At 39.9% G+C, this 16738-nt stretch overlaps 1 protein-coding gene across 1 annotated transcript in view; it reads right to left on the bottom strand.

The window, feature by feature from the left end:
* The window catches only part of abcc8 (ATP-binding cassette, sub-family C (CFTR/MRP), member 8), a 57934-nt gene that overhangs the window by 6527 nt on the left and 34669 nt on the right, over positions 1 to 16738 (bottom strand). The window contains exons 19-32 of the mRNA XM_075469482.1: positions 14033 to 14071; positions 13559 to 13657; positions 11646 to 11730; positions 11227 to 11307; positions 9177 to 9314; positions 8893 to 9018; positions 8564 to 8660; positions 7176 to 7423; positions 4694 to 4860; positions 3829 to 4056; positions 3400 to 3492; positions 2470 to 2572; positions 2055 to 2168; positions 382 to 502 (exon numbers count right to left, since the gene is read on the bottom strand). Of these exons, the coding sequence (XP_075325597.1) occupies positions 382 to 502; positions 2055 to 2168; positions 2470 to 2572; positions 3400 to 3492; positions 3829 to 4056; positions 4694 to 4860; positions 7176 to 7423; positions 8564 to 8660; positions 8893 to 9018; positions 9177 to 9314; positions 11227 to 11307; positions 11646 to 11730; positions 13559 to 13657; positions 14033 to 14071 (1739 nt within the window). The remainder of the gene's footprint in view (positions 1 to 381; positions 503 to 2054; positions 2169 to 2469; positions 2573 to 3399; positions 3493 to 3828; positions 4057 to 4693; positions 4861 to 7175; positions 7424 to 8563; positions 8661 to 8892; positions 9019 to 9176; positions 9315 to 11226; positions 11308 to 11645; positions 11731 to 13558; positions 13658 to 14032; positions 14072 to 16738) is intronic.

Genomic DNA, 16738 nt, shown 5'->3' with positions numbered 1-16738 from the left:
TTTCGCTCTTATCACTGCATTTGTAAGAAGATGTCCTCACAGTTGTTTAATAAAGTGATTAAATATCATATAACAAAGAAAAAAAAGACACAGCACTTTGGGAAACTTATGAATAGAAAATACATGTATTCAAAACAAATCATTGGTGGAAAATTTTAACAAACAGATGAAAAAAAAATGTATCTTATGAGGAATATAGACAGAATCCCCTTGAGATTTATGATATCCAAAATGACTTGACTGTGATTAAAAGTTGGGCTGAGCTTGAACCTCGCCGTGGCTGAGGAGGAAATCCCAAAAACATCTCAAAAAGAGCCCAGGCGGGCCTAAAGAAAGAAGGTTTTATTTGAAGGTAAAGTGTGACTGCATTGCTGCACTCACAGAGGAGTCCCTCGTAATTCTCCGGTTCAGTTTTGAGCAGGCCATTAATCCTCTTGACTGAGCCAAGCTGCACTTCCATGTCTGCCAAATTACGCACCATCCAGTTCATGTAGTTGGACACCTGATACACGAGAGGAGGAGGGAGAGTTGGGTTGGATAAATGTCAGCGTTCAGTCCTTTCAGTCTGGACACAGTCTGGCTGTACGATTGTACTGGAGACTGTAAAAGACTCATGTTCCTGTATGTTTTAGCCTGAAACAGTCAAGTTATAACATGCACAAAACTAATTCATCCACAGTGTGTCTCCACAAAGTCAAATAACAAAATTAATTTTGTTATTTTACAATTTTACAACATTTACAATAAACCGATTAACTACAAAGAGCCATGCAGTTAAAAAACTAAATTACTTAACAGCATAATTAGTTCTGTCAAGTGATTCATCGCACCACAGATTTTTAATATAGGATTAGAAAAGGCTTTATGCAAACATTTTGGCATCTTACAGGTCAGTTACTAGCAACACCCACTGAAGCAACTGCTGAAGCTTTCGAATGTATTTGGAAGCCAGTGTTTTTTTGTGTTTTTTTAGACATCTTGTATTGAGAAGTCTAAGCAGACATTTTTCTGATGTTTAGGTTGAGAGACTATGAGAGTCCCGCCAAAGCCGCCAGCTTGCACCTTATAAGGGAGTCCATCATGGATTTTCAAGTGTGTTTAGGATTATTATCCTGTCGTAAAAGTCAACCACTTTTCATCTTTATCTTTTTAGCAGATGGTGTGATGTTTGCCTCCACAATTTTACCCCTCCCAGTGACATATGCAGCTGGCAGCAAAACGAGCCCAAGCCATCATCAATCCAGGGCCGAACAGTTGGAGAGCTGCATTCTACAATCCTTTCTGTCCACATTTACCTCTGCTCATTGGAGCCAATTTATTCTATTAGCTTCATCATACGACAGGCCTTTTTTTAAATGCTTCAGGCCTCTTTGGATTTTTATTTGCAAAACTAAAATGAAAGGTTTCCTTCCAATGACCTTCATTGGGCAGGTGTAGCTACAGAGTCTGAAAATATTCCAGCAGGTCTCCAAGTGTGATTTGAATCAGCTCTTCGGAAGCCGTCCTGGTCTTCCAAACTTAAAATTGATCTAAACATTTCCTGTTTACTGTAATTTCTTCATTACTCTGCAAATTGAGGAAACAGCCATTTCCTGCTTTGTATCCTATTAGTTTTGAGAATGCAAGGCTTTGAAATTTGCATCAGCTGGTATTTCCTAGCAAACACTGTGAGCAAACCTTTTCCTTAACTCACTATCTCAACGAGTGTCCAAACTTTTTCAAAGTGCTAATTTCTGTTTTCACAATAGAAAAGTATTCAAAACATAGATAATACATTAGCCTTGATTAAAATGGTTAAATAAGTGATCTTTAAACCTTGTGCCTTTTGGAGATGATTACATTTTCTACATGTTTAACTCCTCACAGTAACTGACTGTATTTTGTTTATCATCAGTGTTGCACAGGAAAAAGGGATGTGTGCTGATTAATATTTGGTATGATTATTATTCATCTAAATGAAGAAGAGATTCTTTGATACGTTCGGTATGGATGCACAAAGTCCAGATAAAGAAACCAAAAAACTTTGATAAGCAATAAAACACGTACACACTCACCATGAGAGCATACGTAAGTCCGAGCCCCACCAGACCGGGCGACAGCTGGTTATAGAGAGAGTTTGTGATGGAGGCCACAGCTGCCACCAACACCACACAGGCTCCGATGTACTCCTGCACAATGTCAACATTACAGCAAAAAGATAAGAAAAACTTCTCCATCCATTCTCACACACCCATAAACATCTCAAGGTTGTGTCCTTGCCGATGTGTAACCCAAGGAGGAGTGAGCAGCAGCTGATACATAAAACATGACATGAAGCCTGCAGATCGTGTCAATATTCAATATTTCAGTAACCCAACAGAGGGAGCAGTTACCCAACAACATCTACATGACTGTGAACCAGACATGTGTCACACAGTGAAGCAGAACTGAGCTGAATTTGATAGATCCGAACAGCAGATGGGTCATTACCATACGGACTTCCAGCCAACGGTTGGCTGCTGTGAGGAACAGTGAGGCGATGTTGTTGGCATCGGTGAACTGGAGCAGCCTCTGCCTGAATCTCGGCTCGTACCTGCCACGGGAGAGACATTTGATTTAATTTCACTGCTCGAGTGTTTACTGTTCACCTGACAACAACTTTTCCCTTCTGCCTGGCTCAGTGTCACTGACAAAAATAGAAAGCTCATTAGGAGGATGATTAAGTTTCAGGATTGAGCCTCTGAAAGTAAAATCCAGTATCTTAAAAAGTGCTCTTAAACTACTCGTATATCAAGAGAAAAAAAAAAATCCGTAAGAAGGACAAGCATATATCTAAACTAAGCTTGGTGTCAAAACCTAACTGGCAAAGCCCATATTCAAACAGGGTTAATGCTCAAACTGTGCCAAAGCAGTCGTTTCCACTTTCTACTGCTATCTCAAGTGGATCTTCTGTGAGTCAGCGCAGTCAGAACCAGAAGGACCTCCGTGAGAAAAGAATTCAGCCAGGCAGAGTGCTTTACACTTGAATCTCTCCTCAGTCATCATTTCAATTAACAGCCACACACACAATACAGCGTTTTAGAGGTGCCTTTCTAAAAGAGAGAACAATCAGTTGCTGGGGCAGACATTTACAGCAAAAATCCAGGGTCCTACACTTCACATAAAACAGTGGAGTTGTGTTTGTTAGACACTGCTTGCCTGCTTAAAATTTAGACGTAAAAAAAATGTGCATAAAGAAAATGGATGTCAGTAGCTCTCTCAAATGAAGCCGATGACACAATCATACAATTTATCTAGCCCAAAAATCATCAAACTTCTTGAAACACTTATTGAACACTGCTGGTCATTCAGCCTTTATGTGTACCGCTTACGACTTCCCGTTACAGAAGGTGTGAGAGCCAAAAATGTGTCAGTTATTACCTGAGGGCTCTTATAGTGGTGAGGCCCTCTACTGTCTCAGAGAAGTGTGTAAGTAAAGGGAGTTGGGTGCCGTCCTCCAACTGCTGCAAGTCCCTGACCGACAAACAGAGGAAACAGAAAAATATCAACTCAAGCAATGTTCAAATCCCAAACATTATGCGATTGGGGGAATAGGGACTTTAATCTATTAGAAAACAAAATAAGATCAGGGTCTAACAATATACTGTGTCACACAACAGGAATATGTAAAAATGCATTCTTATATCAGCCTTTCAGGACATCTTTTCAGAACAGTGAACACAATTCTATTGATTCAATTTGAACCAAGTAAGAGTTCTCCGTCCAATTAGGTACCGTTCATGATCTGATAAAAACAACAAAACCATCAGTGTGTCTGTAATATTCATGCCTCTGTCCTGCCCGACTCACCTTGAGGCCATTCGGAAGTATTTCTGGATGAAGTAGCAGGTGACAGCCAGTGGAAGGAGGGCGATGAGGAAGACGGGTGTCACGTAGGAGATGACACCCAAAGCAGACACGCACAGCAGTGTGGAGCGGGAGAGGCACTCCAGCGTTGTGGGGATGTGCTGGTCGATGGTGTTTGTATCTGTGGAAAATCTGTTCAGGATGCTGCCGAGAGGGGTCGTCTCAAACAGCCTGGAGCCACGAAGAAAAAAGGCAAATCTATAACTGTTAACTACATTTAAAAGAAGCACAACATGCTCAACTGTAACTGTAAATTAATTACTATGATGATAGTCACTAATTAGTTTTATTCGAGTTTGTAATTTGAAGTTTATTCAGCTTATTCTTTGGTTATATGATAAAACATTTCCTAGCAAAACCTAGCTTAATCTGATAAATTATTTAGTCAAAATTGATTTATCTTCTGAATTATATTCTATGTGCATTTGTAAATTTCAGAGATTTACTATACACAATGAAACAACAATATTCAACTAATTATGCTTGCAAACTCTTTGCAAGCAGCTGGTTCAGTTAGAATTTTTTGTCTGAAATATCTTTTTTTTTTTTTTGCAAATGCAAGTGTATACACTGCTCATGATAATGTGGTATGTGCTTGTTCGGGCAAGTGCTGCCTCGTGGGTTTGTGTGAGGAAAGCAGATGGTGCTGTGAGTAATGAAGCTAAAGCATGGTGCTATTAACGGTGTCCTCATGTAAATGATGTATTTAAGCTCTCACACATCCAGAACATCAGCCAGCCAGCTTCTTTCTCACTTCCTGTTTTCACCTGTCACGAGGCAACACACACTCTCAAACTGAGTAACGTACCTCATGGGGGCCAGTATGATCTTATTGAGCAGGTTGTGCTGGAGCCCTTTGGCCACTCTGAGGCCCGTCCACTCCACAGCCACGGAGGTGGCGAGGCAGAGGACGATGCCCAGGCAGCACAGCACGCTGAACACAGAGAGATACCACGAGTGACTGAATCCACAGTCCTACAGCACACAGAGAAACAGGGTTTTTGTAAGACATGGCTGCAACACTTTGTGTGTGTGTTTCAGGAGGCACCACTTAGTTTGCTTGTACTGTAATTATAAGCATAATTAAACTCTGAGGCAGGTTAAAGATTAGCTGTCTGACTTGTTTAAAGCCAGTGAAGCTCTCAAAGCTGATCTGGCAACTTTGGAACAAACACAAAAAGGCAGCGCTGACGATGAGCTGCTGGTGTCCATTTTTAAAGTTCAACTCATCACTCTCTTCACTTTGCTTCATGTGTTTCTGTTTCAAGCTTTTTTGTCGGCGTTGTTCAGAATTCTGTAATGTTACCCTAATTTAATCATGCCAGCACAGCAAGAAATTCTTGAAATCACATTACATTTTAGACAAGTAATCAAGTAAAATCACATTGTCCTCCTGGCGCAAAAACAAATATACAAGAGTTGATTTCTCTTTGTCTTCTTTTTTTCTTTAAACTGGCGATTTATCAGATAACAGGTCATCTTGCACGTGGATTACAATAAAAGAACTGAAGGAAAGGACTGAACCATTCTTACATGTAGTAATGAAGTTACATTTGAGAGAAAAGCCTCTACTCTTTTAAAGGACTCAATGCAAAGCCAGCAGCAGCAAGAATTACCTCTGTACTCTCAGTAGAAAAATAAAATATCAGTCAAATCAATCAAAAAAAAAAAAAAGACCCTCTGGTTGTTTATAACAATTGAAAAAAAATCCCAGTATCTGGTTCTTTTCTTTTCAGTATCAGATAGGATCAAAGTAATTAATGGTCCATTGTAAGTGTGTTAACAGTGAAGTGATTCAACAGTTTTACCTTGTCAGGCTGTGCTGTCACATAGTTGTGTGACATTTATATGAAGTGTGTGTTTGACGACCAAACAGGACTTCTGAGTGTCCCCACGTGCATTTGTCCACAGCGCAGATAAGATAAACCTGATGGAAGAACCCTGAAGCTCAGCCAAACGAGATGAGCGACAATCTATGCACACTTAGCTGTGTTTGCAGTGTGTGGGTGTGTGTGTGTAAAAGATGACCGCTGTGCTTGTGTTCTGCAGTGCCTTTCAGACTGCTGCCCTCATCTCCAGCTGACTTTATGGCATTCACATGACCGCATGAAATATGACCTCGCATTTCACAGAACAAAGACACACACAGGACAAAGACACACACATAAATAACTATTGATGAATGCGTTGCTCTACTGGCCCTGGAGCGCAGTATCTTGTCAACAGCCAGTGTGACCTATGACTATAAATGACGGTGCTCGGTGTACTGTATCATATTTATACTGAATCTCAAAGCATATGTGATTCTCAGCTTTCTCTGAATGTGCATTCATCTCCTATGTATGTGTGTGTAGCAACCATATCAAGGATGAGGGCGCTGAGTGAGTCCTGTTTATAGCAGAATATAGTTCAAGGAAATATATATATCGATAGCAAATCTCATGAACATCAGCTTTAAGTCGTATCAGCTGTGATGTTATACTCACATTTAAGAAATTCTGAGTTTACTCCTGTTGTTTAATTGTGCATCCACAAAGATTTAAGCACTTCACTTTTACATTTATCCTTAACCTCAGTCCTCTTTTGTGCTCTTGTCCATATATTCTTTAATAAAATGCTTATCTGTTTTTAAAAGCGTGTCTGCTGCTTTCTGCAGATAAGCTGCTGTAGCTGCTGCTTTAGGATGATGGTGAAAGCTCCACCTGGAGATGACATGCCTGTGTTTGTGGTTTAGGTCAGTTCTGCTGAACTGAGATTCATCAGAGTTAGTGAGAAAAAATGTAAAAGAACAAAAAAGAGAAAGAAAGGTTGTGATGATTTCCCTAAAAGAGGATCTGCTATCATTACACTTACTGAGCAGTCAGAAGTGACAAAAATGTTTGGAATGGTTTGACATTGAATAGTTGCAATAACTCCAAATGGGAGCTGTTCCTCTTGTTTTTTACAACATGCAAACTCATATTGTTAAGTCTGACATCTTTATGGATTCCTACTGAGATAGATGTGCATCTAACATCTAACAGAAGTCTTGCTGAATGACTGTGAAGTGTGAAATTCTCAAAATCTTGCGAGAGATGAGTCGCTGCATGAAGACAACAGTGTGAACGTGAATGCTCTCACTCACACTCACACGTCAGTCCTCACAAGTGGGATGAGTTAAGCAGTCGTTTTGTATCTGGCTGAAAAAAACTATTGATTAAAAGCAAAGACAATGAAGCAGAAACAAAAGAGCTGTTTGGACAGAAAACCATTAATCGTCTCGTTAAAAACAAAGACGTTAAGCCTCTCACCTTTACAAGGGTACAGTTGTGAGCCGTTGCATCTAACTTGGCCGCGATGACGTGCGACGTCCAGTGTGCCAGCCAGTAGTCGATGGCGACCATGAGGGAGTGCTTAAGGAGCTGTGAGAGCAGGAGCAGGGTGAGCAGGAGGAGCCCGGCAGAGGACAGGTAGGTGCTACAGGAACGCCAGGGGATGGTGGCTCGCTGACGCATCACCTGGGACAGGTTGTCATCGTCTTCACTTTCCACTGATTCCTCTGACAGCAAAACATGGATGAGACAAAAAATGTTAAACAGGGTGAGATTTGCTTCACCTTGACCCTGAAGTGTTTATTTCTGTATTTACCTGAGCTGTCAGCTGCTATAACTAATGGCTTAAATACTCTCTGACATTTTAGATGTTTCTGCTATTACCCTTCCTTGTTATAATCAAATTTTTCTTTATCCTTTTTCTTTCCTTTTTGGTCACCAGTCTGACAAACTATCAAGAGACGAAGAAAACAAGTGTTCCAAAGAATAGAATTCTACAGACTACAATAGCTCGATTCAAAGCAGACACTCATTCCCGTGAGGGGTGGGAAGTTAATGTGAATGACCTCCCACCTCCTCCCCACCCCTGATCTCCTGGATATATAACACATTGCAGAGAAGAAGCAGGAGGATAGAGGAGGAAAAGAAAAGGAGTTAAATACTAGCAGGGCTAAAAAGACAACTACAACCATCACCTACAATCATGCTTGCATTAGGTAGCCTTTCAAAAGCAGGAGTGAGAAATGTTTAGAGGAAAAAGTGAGCGAAACAAGTGACTAAATGGGTGATGAGATTTACTTCAATTTACTAGCAGCGTCACAATGCCACAAAGACATTTATTCTGCTCTTTCTTTTTCACACCATGCTGTCTGACCACACCTGCTCCAGCGAACACGAGGGCAGCACCTGGTGCTGGAGCCATCTCACAAGTCCACCCCGGGGTGCCGCCAGCACACGGGAGACAACACAGAGCACAGGTAAAGAGTCCAGCCAAAGAACTTTAATACTTTCCACTATGATTTCATATTCAACAGCAGAGACACATAAAAAAGGATCAGATTAAGACAGTGTATAACCACGGCAGGAGGCTGCTGGATGGAGTGTGCAGGGTACTTAACAGCCTTCCAACGTTTGTATAAATAGGCAAGTTGAAACAAAGTACAGAGTATCTGGACTCACTGAAATCAATGCAGTCATTACACTAACACTGGAAACACTAAGCTTCAATGTAACAAATGGTGCTTCTCCACAAACACAGCGGGTGAAGGGGAAATCACATCCCGTGTGTGTGTCACCCATGCTGAAATCAGAGAAGCAGCGACCGTGGCCATGCACACATTTAGACCAAATGGTCACCTTCCTCTCACCTTCCTCATCCTCCTCAGTTCTCACCGCCTCTCTGGAGTACATGGCCCTCCGCAGGTTTTTCCTTTCCAGATCAGTCATACTCGCTTCCACCTTCTCCTGGAGAGGGATAAAGGAATGATCAGTGAGATTTGTTTTTTTCCAAAATAGTAAAGATTGCAATCTATGAAGCAAGCACTCATGTAATCTAACTCTCAAACAGAACTGTTCTGGATCATGCACGACTAACATCAATCCAAACTAAAGTTAAACAAAGATGTACCATCATGGTACATGCTTAGATGTACCATTAAAAGCTCATTAACACTTTGCATGAGTGTTCATTAATCACCGTCTCAAACTCTTGGTCCTGTCTGTGCATCAGGGTTTTCCACTGCTCAAAGAGTTGAGGGTCAGAGTTCTGGATGTCCTTCAGAGTCCCTTCAGCCTGAATGGTGCCATCTTTCATGGCAATAATCTGATAATGAACACACAAGTAGAGGAAAGAAATGCAGTCTGTGCTTAGCCGAGACAGAGAATAAGCGGTAATAGAATGTTTTAATTCAAAATGATGAAGCAGTATCATGAAAATATTCCCTGCTGCGACTGTTAAAGTGTTACACGTTTAGATCTTACCCAGTCTGCATGTGGTAGATACTGAAGTTTGTGTGTGACCAACACCACCATCCTCTTTTCCTCTGTCAGCATCTTCAGGATGCCGTCCTGCATCAGATGGTCACTCAGGTGGATGTCTAAGGCAGAAAAGGGGTCATCCTAAAAATATATAAATAGACATTTAAAAATACAAGAAAACAAAAGAAAAACAACAAGTTTGAAGTTTGTAATGTCTTCATATATCAATTGCTTCAAAAAGTTATATTTTGGAGAAAAACACCTTCTTAACCCAAAGGACTTTCCTAATTATACACAGAAAGAGTGATAACTCTAAATTATAATCATCAACAGTGACCCTTTCACCAGAATACTTTGAGACAATATCTAAGTCATAGAACACCACAAAAAAAGGCTTTTATACACTCAAATGCACTCCAGAGGCAATTTATGTCATCCTTGAAAGTTAGGCAACAATGGCAGCTTCTTGCACCTCTTTGCTGGTAGTCTCTGCCTTATGTTTGTTTCTATGTGTTGAATCACTTTAAAGTTTGCAGGACGAGTTCTTTTTGAAAAAGCAGATCTTAGCACTTCCCAAATGTTCAAAAGTTGGAACTGTGCCACAGGCTACAGAAACACCTTCACCTCAAACTGAGTTTTCTTCCTGCGGGGATCAGATTTCACTCTAATAATTCACCACCACCCTTTATTTCACCACTTTTGCCCTTAACCTTTAAACATATATATATATATATATATATATATATATATATATATATATTTAAACTACTGTGCTTTATATTTAGATGTAAATACTTTTTTTTTTAAATAACTTTTTTCTTTGGTTTTGCTTCCTGTATATTTTTACATGTTCTATACATTTGAGTTTCGGTCATTTTTGCTCACAGAAATGTACTTTCAATACTCCGCATCATTGGTAAATGTAGCAGAACTGACCCTATTGTTTGCCCAGGACATGATGCAACAAACCAGTCCCACAGCCTGATATAACCTCCACCATGTTTTACTACAGCAATCATCTGAATTGGTTGCCCACAAAATGTTATTTCAGGAAGACTCATCTGTGAAAGTTTTAGCAAAACACTCTTGCCTTTTTGAGCATTTGTATCCTTAGTCTGGTCCTCCCTGGACTTCACTGGATCTATGCTTGACTCAGTGTACAGCATATGTTGTGGACTAACATCTATCACTCCACACTGCTCTATATAAATACATATTGAGTTTGATCTACTTTAAGATATTCTAAATTCTGTGTTTACAATTTAGGAGCTCTAATAATTCAACAACATTAATCAATCTACTGCTGATTTCTGAGTAAGTTCCAAGCATTTTCATAATAATGTAAATATATAATATATATCATATAAGGCTTTCAGACTGGGTGACAAATTCAAGGGAAAACCAATATAAAATGTGCCAGTAAAATGCTGGACCCGAGCGAGCTACCAGAACAACCTCAATGAACCTCAGCATTGATTTCCAGGAAAACTACTGCGAAGAAAGCTACACTATTGTTCCGAAATATGTTGTCTCTTTGGTGCTTTTATGACGGTAGCACACAATCTGAAATCTCTCTTCTCCTTTAAATGGAGGCATTGTTTTCCTTAAGCACTCCAATCAGAATAGAAATGCGCTGCCCCCCACAAAGTTCCCCCACAGCATAGAGAGCCATTAGATCCCCTCACTTGTTGTAAATTTTTAGGGTTCTGTTTTCACATTTAACTTGTCATTTTTATGTACAATTCTGAAGGTTTTTCCACATCTTTTCACATTTAATTCTCTCTGTCTAGACATCTTATGTATCAGTTTAAACAATTTATTACAAAATTATTGTTATTAAATGACGGGCAGTACAATCTGTCAGGGTCTGACATTTTCAGTGTGTTCTGCTTGAAGTTTAAGAAGCAATCTTATGTTGCCATTTTTGTCATATTGGGGAATCAAAAATATAATCACCTCTGTCTTTGGTTTACAGTGAATACTGAAAAATCAAAGTTGCTACTTAATACATTATTTAGATTTTTTGGGTTTTGATACATTTTTGTGGACTCACCAGAAAGACCACATTGGTCTGCTGATACAATGCTCTGGCCACACTGATTCGCTGTTTCTGGCCCCCTGATAGGATGATGCCCTGCATCAGGGGACAGGAAAGTGTGTAAACGACAAGATCTCACCACAAAGAAGAATGAACAGCACAGTGGCACCAACAAACAGTGCCCGTGTGGCACTCGCCCCTTGAAAAATTAAGTGGGTCATGGTTTGTTTCCTGCATTAGTGGTGAATGAAGAAATCCAACATGACAGTCCTTTGGCGGAGCAAAGTCAGTCCAGTTCCCGGCACGCAGGGAAATCAAATCCTGGCTTCACAGTAATGATGACAAATGATCCTGAATTATAGTGAACCACCATGGGAACAACAGCCGGATAAGGAGGATAAATAGGAGGAAAAAACATTGCTGTTGATACTGACCCGCTCCCCAATTTCTGTTTGGTCCCCCTGTGGAAGGATGTCGATGTCAGGCTGAAGGCAACAGGCTTCAATGACAGCTTTGTATCTGGCAGACACAAACAGACACAGAATACAGATGAAGACAGTGGCCCCAATTATTGTTTCCTTGCCAGCCATTAACCAAGATAACGCATTTATTCAGATGATCTCTCATGTCCCCCGCTGTTGTGAATGAATAATGCAATTTTGTGAAAGTCTCTGAATAAAACCAAAATGAAGGCATTAAAAGTTTTTGCCCAGGGAGGTCAATCTAGTTCACTTCAACATCACAGACAGAATGAAAAAGAAGAGAAATTCAGGAACATATTTCAGGTCTCTATCAGTCGTTCATTCATGTTATTTTAATTAAAGATATAATTTCTATGCCATCCATTTAATGCAATCCACAAACTCTTGAAACTCAATGAATGCCACAACTAGCTAAACATGAGATTCTGATATTTTAAGAGCCTTGAGACATATGTACCCCAAAAATATGGCGCCATGACCAAGAAAACTGACCTGTTCTGCTTTGTATAAACATGAACAGTTTGGATCAGTAGTGTATTAAGAAATAACTGAGGTTGTGGCCCATGCTTTGGGTGCACAGTCATAGCTTTGCTTCAAATGTAACAACCAGCTAAATCTGTTGCAGCACAGTGTTTAAGCAAAGACTGTCCTCAATGACCCCCAGAAAGCTACACTTTAAGTCAACAGTCTGTACTGGAAAACAATGTGCCAACTGCACAATGCTAATGTTTTAAGTAATTTAATCAATTCAAATATATTCAGTTCAGTTTTATTAATTTAGGGCCAAACCACAACAAGTGTCATTGCGATGCACTTCAAATTATACAGCCCAGTTTAAGCCAATCCAAGTCCAATTCTTTGCTACCCATTCATAATCCAAAAAAATCAAATAAATAATGATATGTGATGCTATTTCTTAAATAAAATCAGTTGTCAGTTGACTAAGGATTTAGGACTTAACCAACTGGAAAGTTGCGCGGTTGAAGAATATGTTATTAGTTTACAGCAAAGTATTGGGAAATTTTATCCTATAACTTTTGAAATATGAAGTATAATTGAACCTCTTGCTGCAAACATATCAGACATAAAAGCTTTGGGTGCAATGAACAGGTTATGGAAACACCTGCTGCAGCCAAAAGGAAAGATAGCCCTTCTGGAATATGCCAGATAAACAGCATGACAGGATGAAGGAGGTAAGGAGACAGTGGGCTCTATTTTAGAGAACATTTCCACAGCAACAAATCACAGCGGCCCATTAATATTTCATAAATAAAAAAAGAAAGGAAAAAATGGTCCATTAGGCCTGCAGAAAACTTGCCTTTTGCCATAAAAAGCAGGACCTTTTACACAAATTATTAGTTGTGAGATGAAAATTATGAGTGCGTGTTTCAGTGTGTGATAATAATGATGTTTAGTTTGAATCTTGCTCCTCAGGCGAGCACAGCATGTGTTGTTGTGGAAAGAGTCAGTTAAAGTGGAACTGCTCACCTTAAGTAAAAACACGAAAGGCTGTTTATTCTGTTTTGGCTTAACAACTTGGCTCCACAGTAAATAGATTATAACAAATACTTTGTAATCATTAAAAGGGCTTATTACATTCACAGATGTCACAAAGAAAACACCAAGACAAACAAACAACAAAATCAAATTCACTAATTAATAACCTGAGAGCCTCCACACACTGGTTATTATGGTTTTTTCCTAATTTGCACAACCACAAAATGAAGAGATAAGATGAATATTTGCAGTTAAAATATCCTCTCGATGAGTCACATCTATGTGCAAGACTCAACGGCTCAGTGAGGTTTAAACCAGAGCAGATGCGATGGTCAAACCATTATTCTTACGAGGTTATGAGGTCTTACCTTGATTTGATCATTGGCATCTCAAAGGTGATGTTCTCCACTAAAGTGGCGTTCAACAGCCAGGGTTTCTGGGAAGCGTAGGCCACGGCGCCTCTCTTCCTGCCAGATTTTTGCAACACAAGCAGAGTTGTCAAACAGGATAATCTGACCATGTTTAAATTTTACTGCTTTATGTGTCTTTTGTTTCACACATGGGTTGAGTTCAATGAGCTGTTTAATCTCTGAGACACAGGGACGACTCGGCCTCAGAAGGTGGAGTTGCATTAAGACGACTCAAGTCCTTTAACAAATGGTCTGGGGATCATTAGAGACTGTGTGTATTTGTAAAGTCAATATGTAGCCAAGGGTCAGGGGCAAGTATGCAAGAAGAGGGAATAGAGAGTGGATTTCTGGATAACAGCGAGCACTGCTGCTCAGCGCGGCTCTAAATGGTGATGTGTATCCATGGAGATGGGCTATCATGTCTGAGCTCACCTGATGTCTCCGTCACTGGCTGCATCTCTGTCTGTGGGACTGCAGGGGAGATACAAAAAACACACAAGACGCATTAGAGACACAACTGAAACATTTGATGGACAATAGATTGTTGGCTTCACAGTATTCCTGAAATGATTAACAAAGAGCAAACACACACTGACCAATGTCCTCTGTCCTCACTATGGCAATCATGCCAGTGCTCAGCAGCCCAAACGCAAACAGGCCAAACACTGCCTTGCATGGACACATCTATCATTAGCTGGGAGCTTATTCTTCCTAAAAATAACACCCACATCAACCCCCTACCCAGTTTGTCTCCATATAGTTTGCTGATACGGAAAATTGCTTCAGCCCGTCTGGACTTTGACGCATTAAGTTCTGAGATCAGTTTATCAACACCAGGTCGGACACTGGTGGGATGTTTGTTGCCGTTTTCTGATGTTCTGCTCATCCTGCATATGTGTAGCTGCCCACTGACTGTACAGAGAGGCAGACTGCTTGAGGTTACACAGGTTCATTTATGTGTGCATGTGCACATATAATACAAATTTTAAAAGAAATTCTGTAAAATGAGTGAATATGGTTCTGAAGACAGACAGTGAGAAAAACATGCAGATTAATAATTAGAAGTCAGAGGTGTTGGAAAATGGAGCTACAAAAACAATGACAGTCCATGGTTGAGTCTCAACCACTGACATTCTCACATAACTTTACTTTCACATGTAATTTAAGGATTCAGTTGGGATTCCCTTGTGCTTTTGGTTTCTATGGTGTTGCTGTTTTACACAATACAAACTACTTTGTTAAGATCAGGCATTAACACTGCAAAGTTAAGTTAATAAGTTAATAACATATAGTGTAAAATGTCATTTTCATGATACATGATTCATACTTTTTCTGCACCAATTCATAGTTTGTTTTGTTCCCTGACTATTCAACTTTTTCTTACTTTCTCTTCTGATAATGATGAATTTCTAAGACAGGAATAGGAAGAAGAACCTGCCATAATCACACTATTGTCCTTGGTTTCCAGGTTAACCAAAGGTCACACCCACTCCAATGCAAAAAAAGGGCTTAAAACGTTCCCTTTTTTGTACAGATTATTGTCAGTGATAGTGAACTATCCCTTGGTAATGCTGCTATGGTCTCAGGTTGCTGGGGGCTTGCCATTATACACTGAGCAGCTTGACTCCTCCCCACTAAACTGAACTGGGAAACCTATGCTTATCACAACTATGCACTGTGATCTAATGATATATAACACAGTTTGCGACAAGTAGGATGATTGTCAAAAATGGCCAAATAATTCCTGATTTTAAAGGTGGGGTAGGGGATCTTTTTCTGGAGCATTTTTTTACATATTGCTTGAAATACTCTTCACACCCCCATTGCAACCAATTAATTAAAAGTTTTGACACAAATATGAAAAGTTTTAGTGGCCTCTAGAACGTACAATCTAGGAAAAACACTATCCAATCATACTGAACGGACCGTTAACGATGATTGGATTCTGATGCCGTCTATCAAACTGCAACCTGCTCCTCCCTCCCCCTCCTTCCCCCTGTGCGCGTACCCTGCTCCGTGAACGAATTACGCGTCCAGAAGCTTGGCAGGAAGCTAAACTAGAGCCAGCTTGGCTAGCACCTAGCATTATTAAACGTATAGTTATCATATACTAAATACTAAATACGGCAACGATCGATGCTTGCTGTCAGAACAGCGCTCGTGCACCTTCGTGCGCGTTCATGTACTCTAGAGGCGTGCCTTCGGGGGGAAAGTGAAGAAAAGGGTTGGGACTTTTTACCTGTGTATTTTCAAAATGCAGCTTCGCTGGACTCAAAATCCAGGATCTCCTACCCTACCTTTAAGAAGTATTTTCATGTAAAAGGCATAACCGTAATATTAATTCAGCTGTGTTCCCAATGAAGCTGCTTTCATTCACATATTTTTGTTCTATTCTTTTAATAGACGGCTCAATACATCCGAAATTGAAACTGAAATTCAGTCCATGAAGAGTATGTGTCCACCCACGGTCACAAGCATTTCAAATCTGTCACTCTGCTCTTATAAATTCATGATTTTATTGCCTTAAACCCTTAAGTTAAAGACAACATCTGTGCTGGGACTTTGGTAATATTTACACAGACAATGTTCTACCCCAGAGACAGAATGTCTTAAAAGTTTCTCACGAAGTCCACAGCATCACGGCTCCAACATACTTCAGTCAATAACTTGATGCCTCTCAAAGTGTGCGTGTATACTGGGACAAGGACGGTGGTCAAATTAAATTGGTCAGGCCAAATTCTGATGCACGTAAACATATTACTGTAAGAAAAGTTACAGTTCTTACAGTACATTCTGTTCTAAAAGTTGTCAATTCTGTATCAGATTTAAATCCGTTACTGCCCCAGAGCAGTTTCCAGAGAAGAGAACCAACACTGTATCTACCCTCGTTTTGGTTCTTTTTATGTATCTTTGGTACTGAATGTGGTTTCTTTGTGGGAGGAGGTGGTTGTGAAAATAATGTCCCTTTGCTGGGAACTTCTCCTTCTTAGACAGTTTTAGTTTTATAGCTGTAGTTGAATTTTTTATTTTTGTTTAAACATTTTTTTTCCTATAAAAAATTCATTTTAAGTGACTGAATTGGAATATTTACAGGTTTCTTTTTTTTTTGTCAGTTTCAAACTAGATTCTTTTTGGTTC

Source organism: Odontesthes bonariensis, chromosome 7 (assembly GCF_027942865.1).
Source record: "Odontesthes bonariensis isolate fOdoBon6 chromosome 7, fOdoBon6.hap1, whole genome shotgun sequence".
Lineage (NCBI taxonomy): Eukaryota > Metazoa > Chordata > Actinopteri > Atheriniformes > Atherinopsidae > Odontesthes > Odontesthes bonariensis.
Note: the sequence above shows the minus strand (reverse complement) of the source record. Positions and strands in the feature narration are given on the sequence as shown.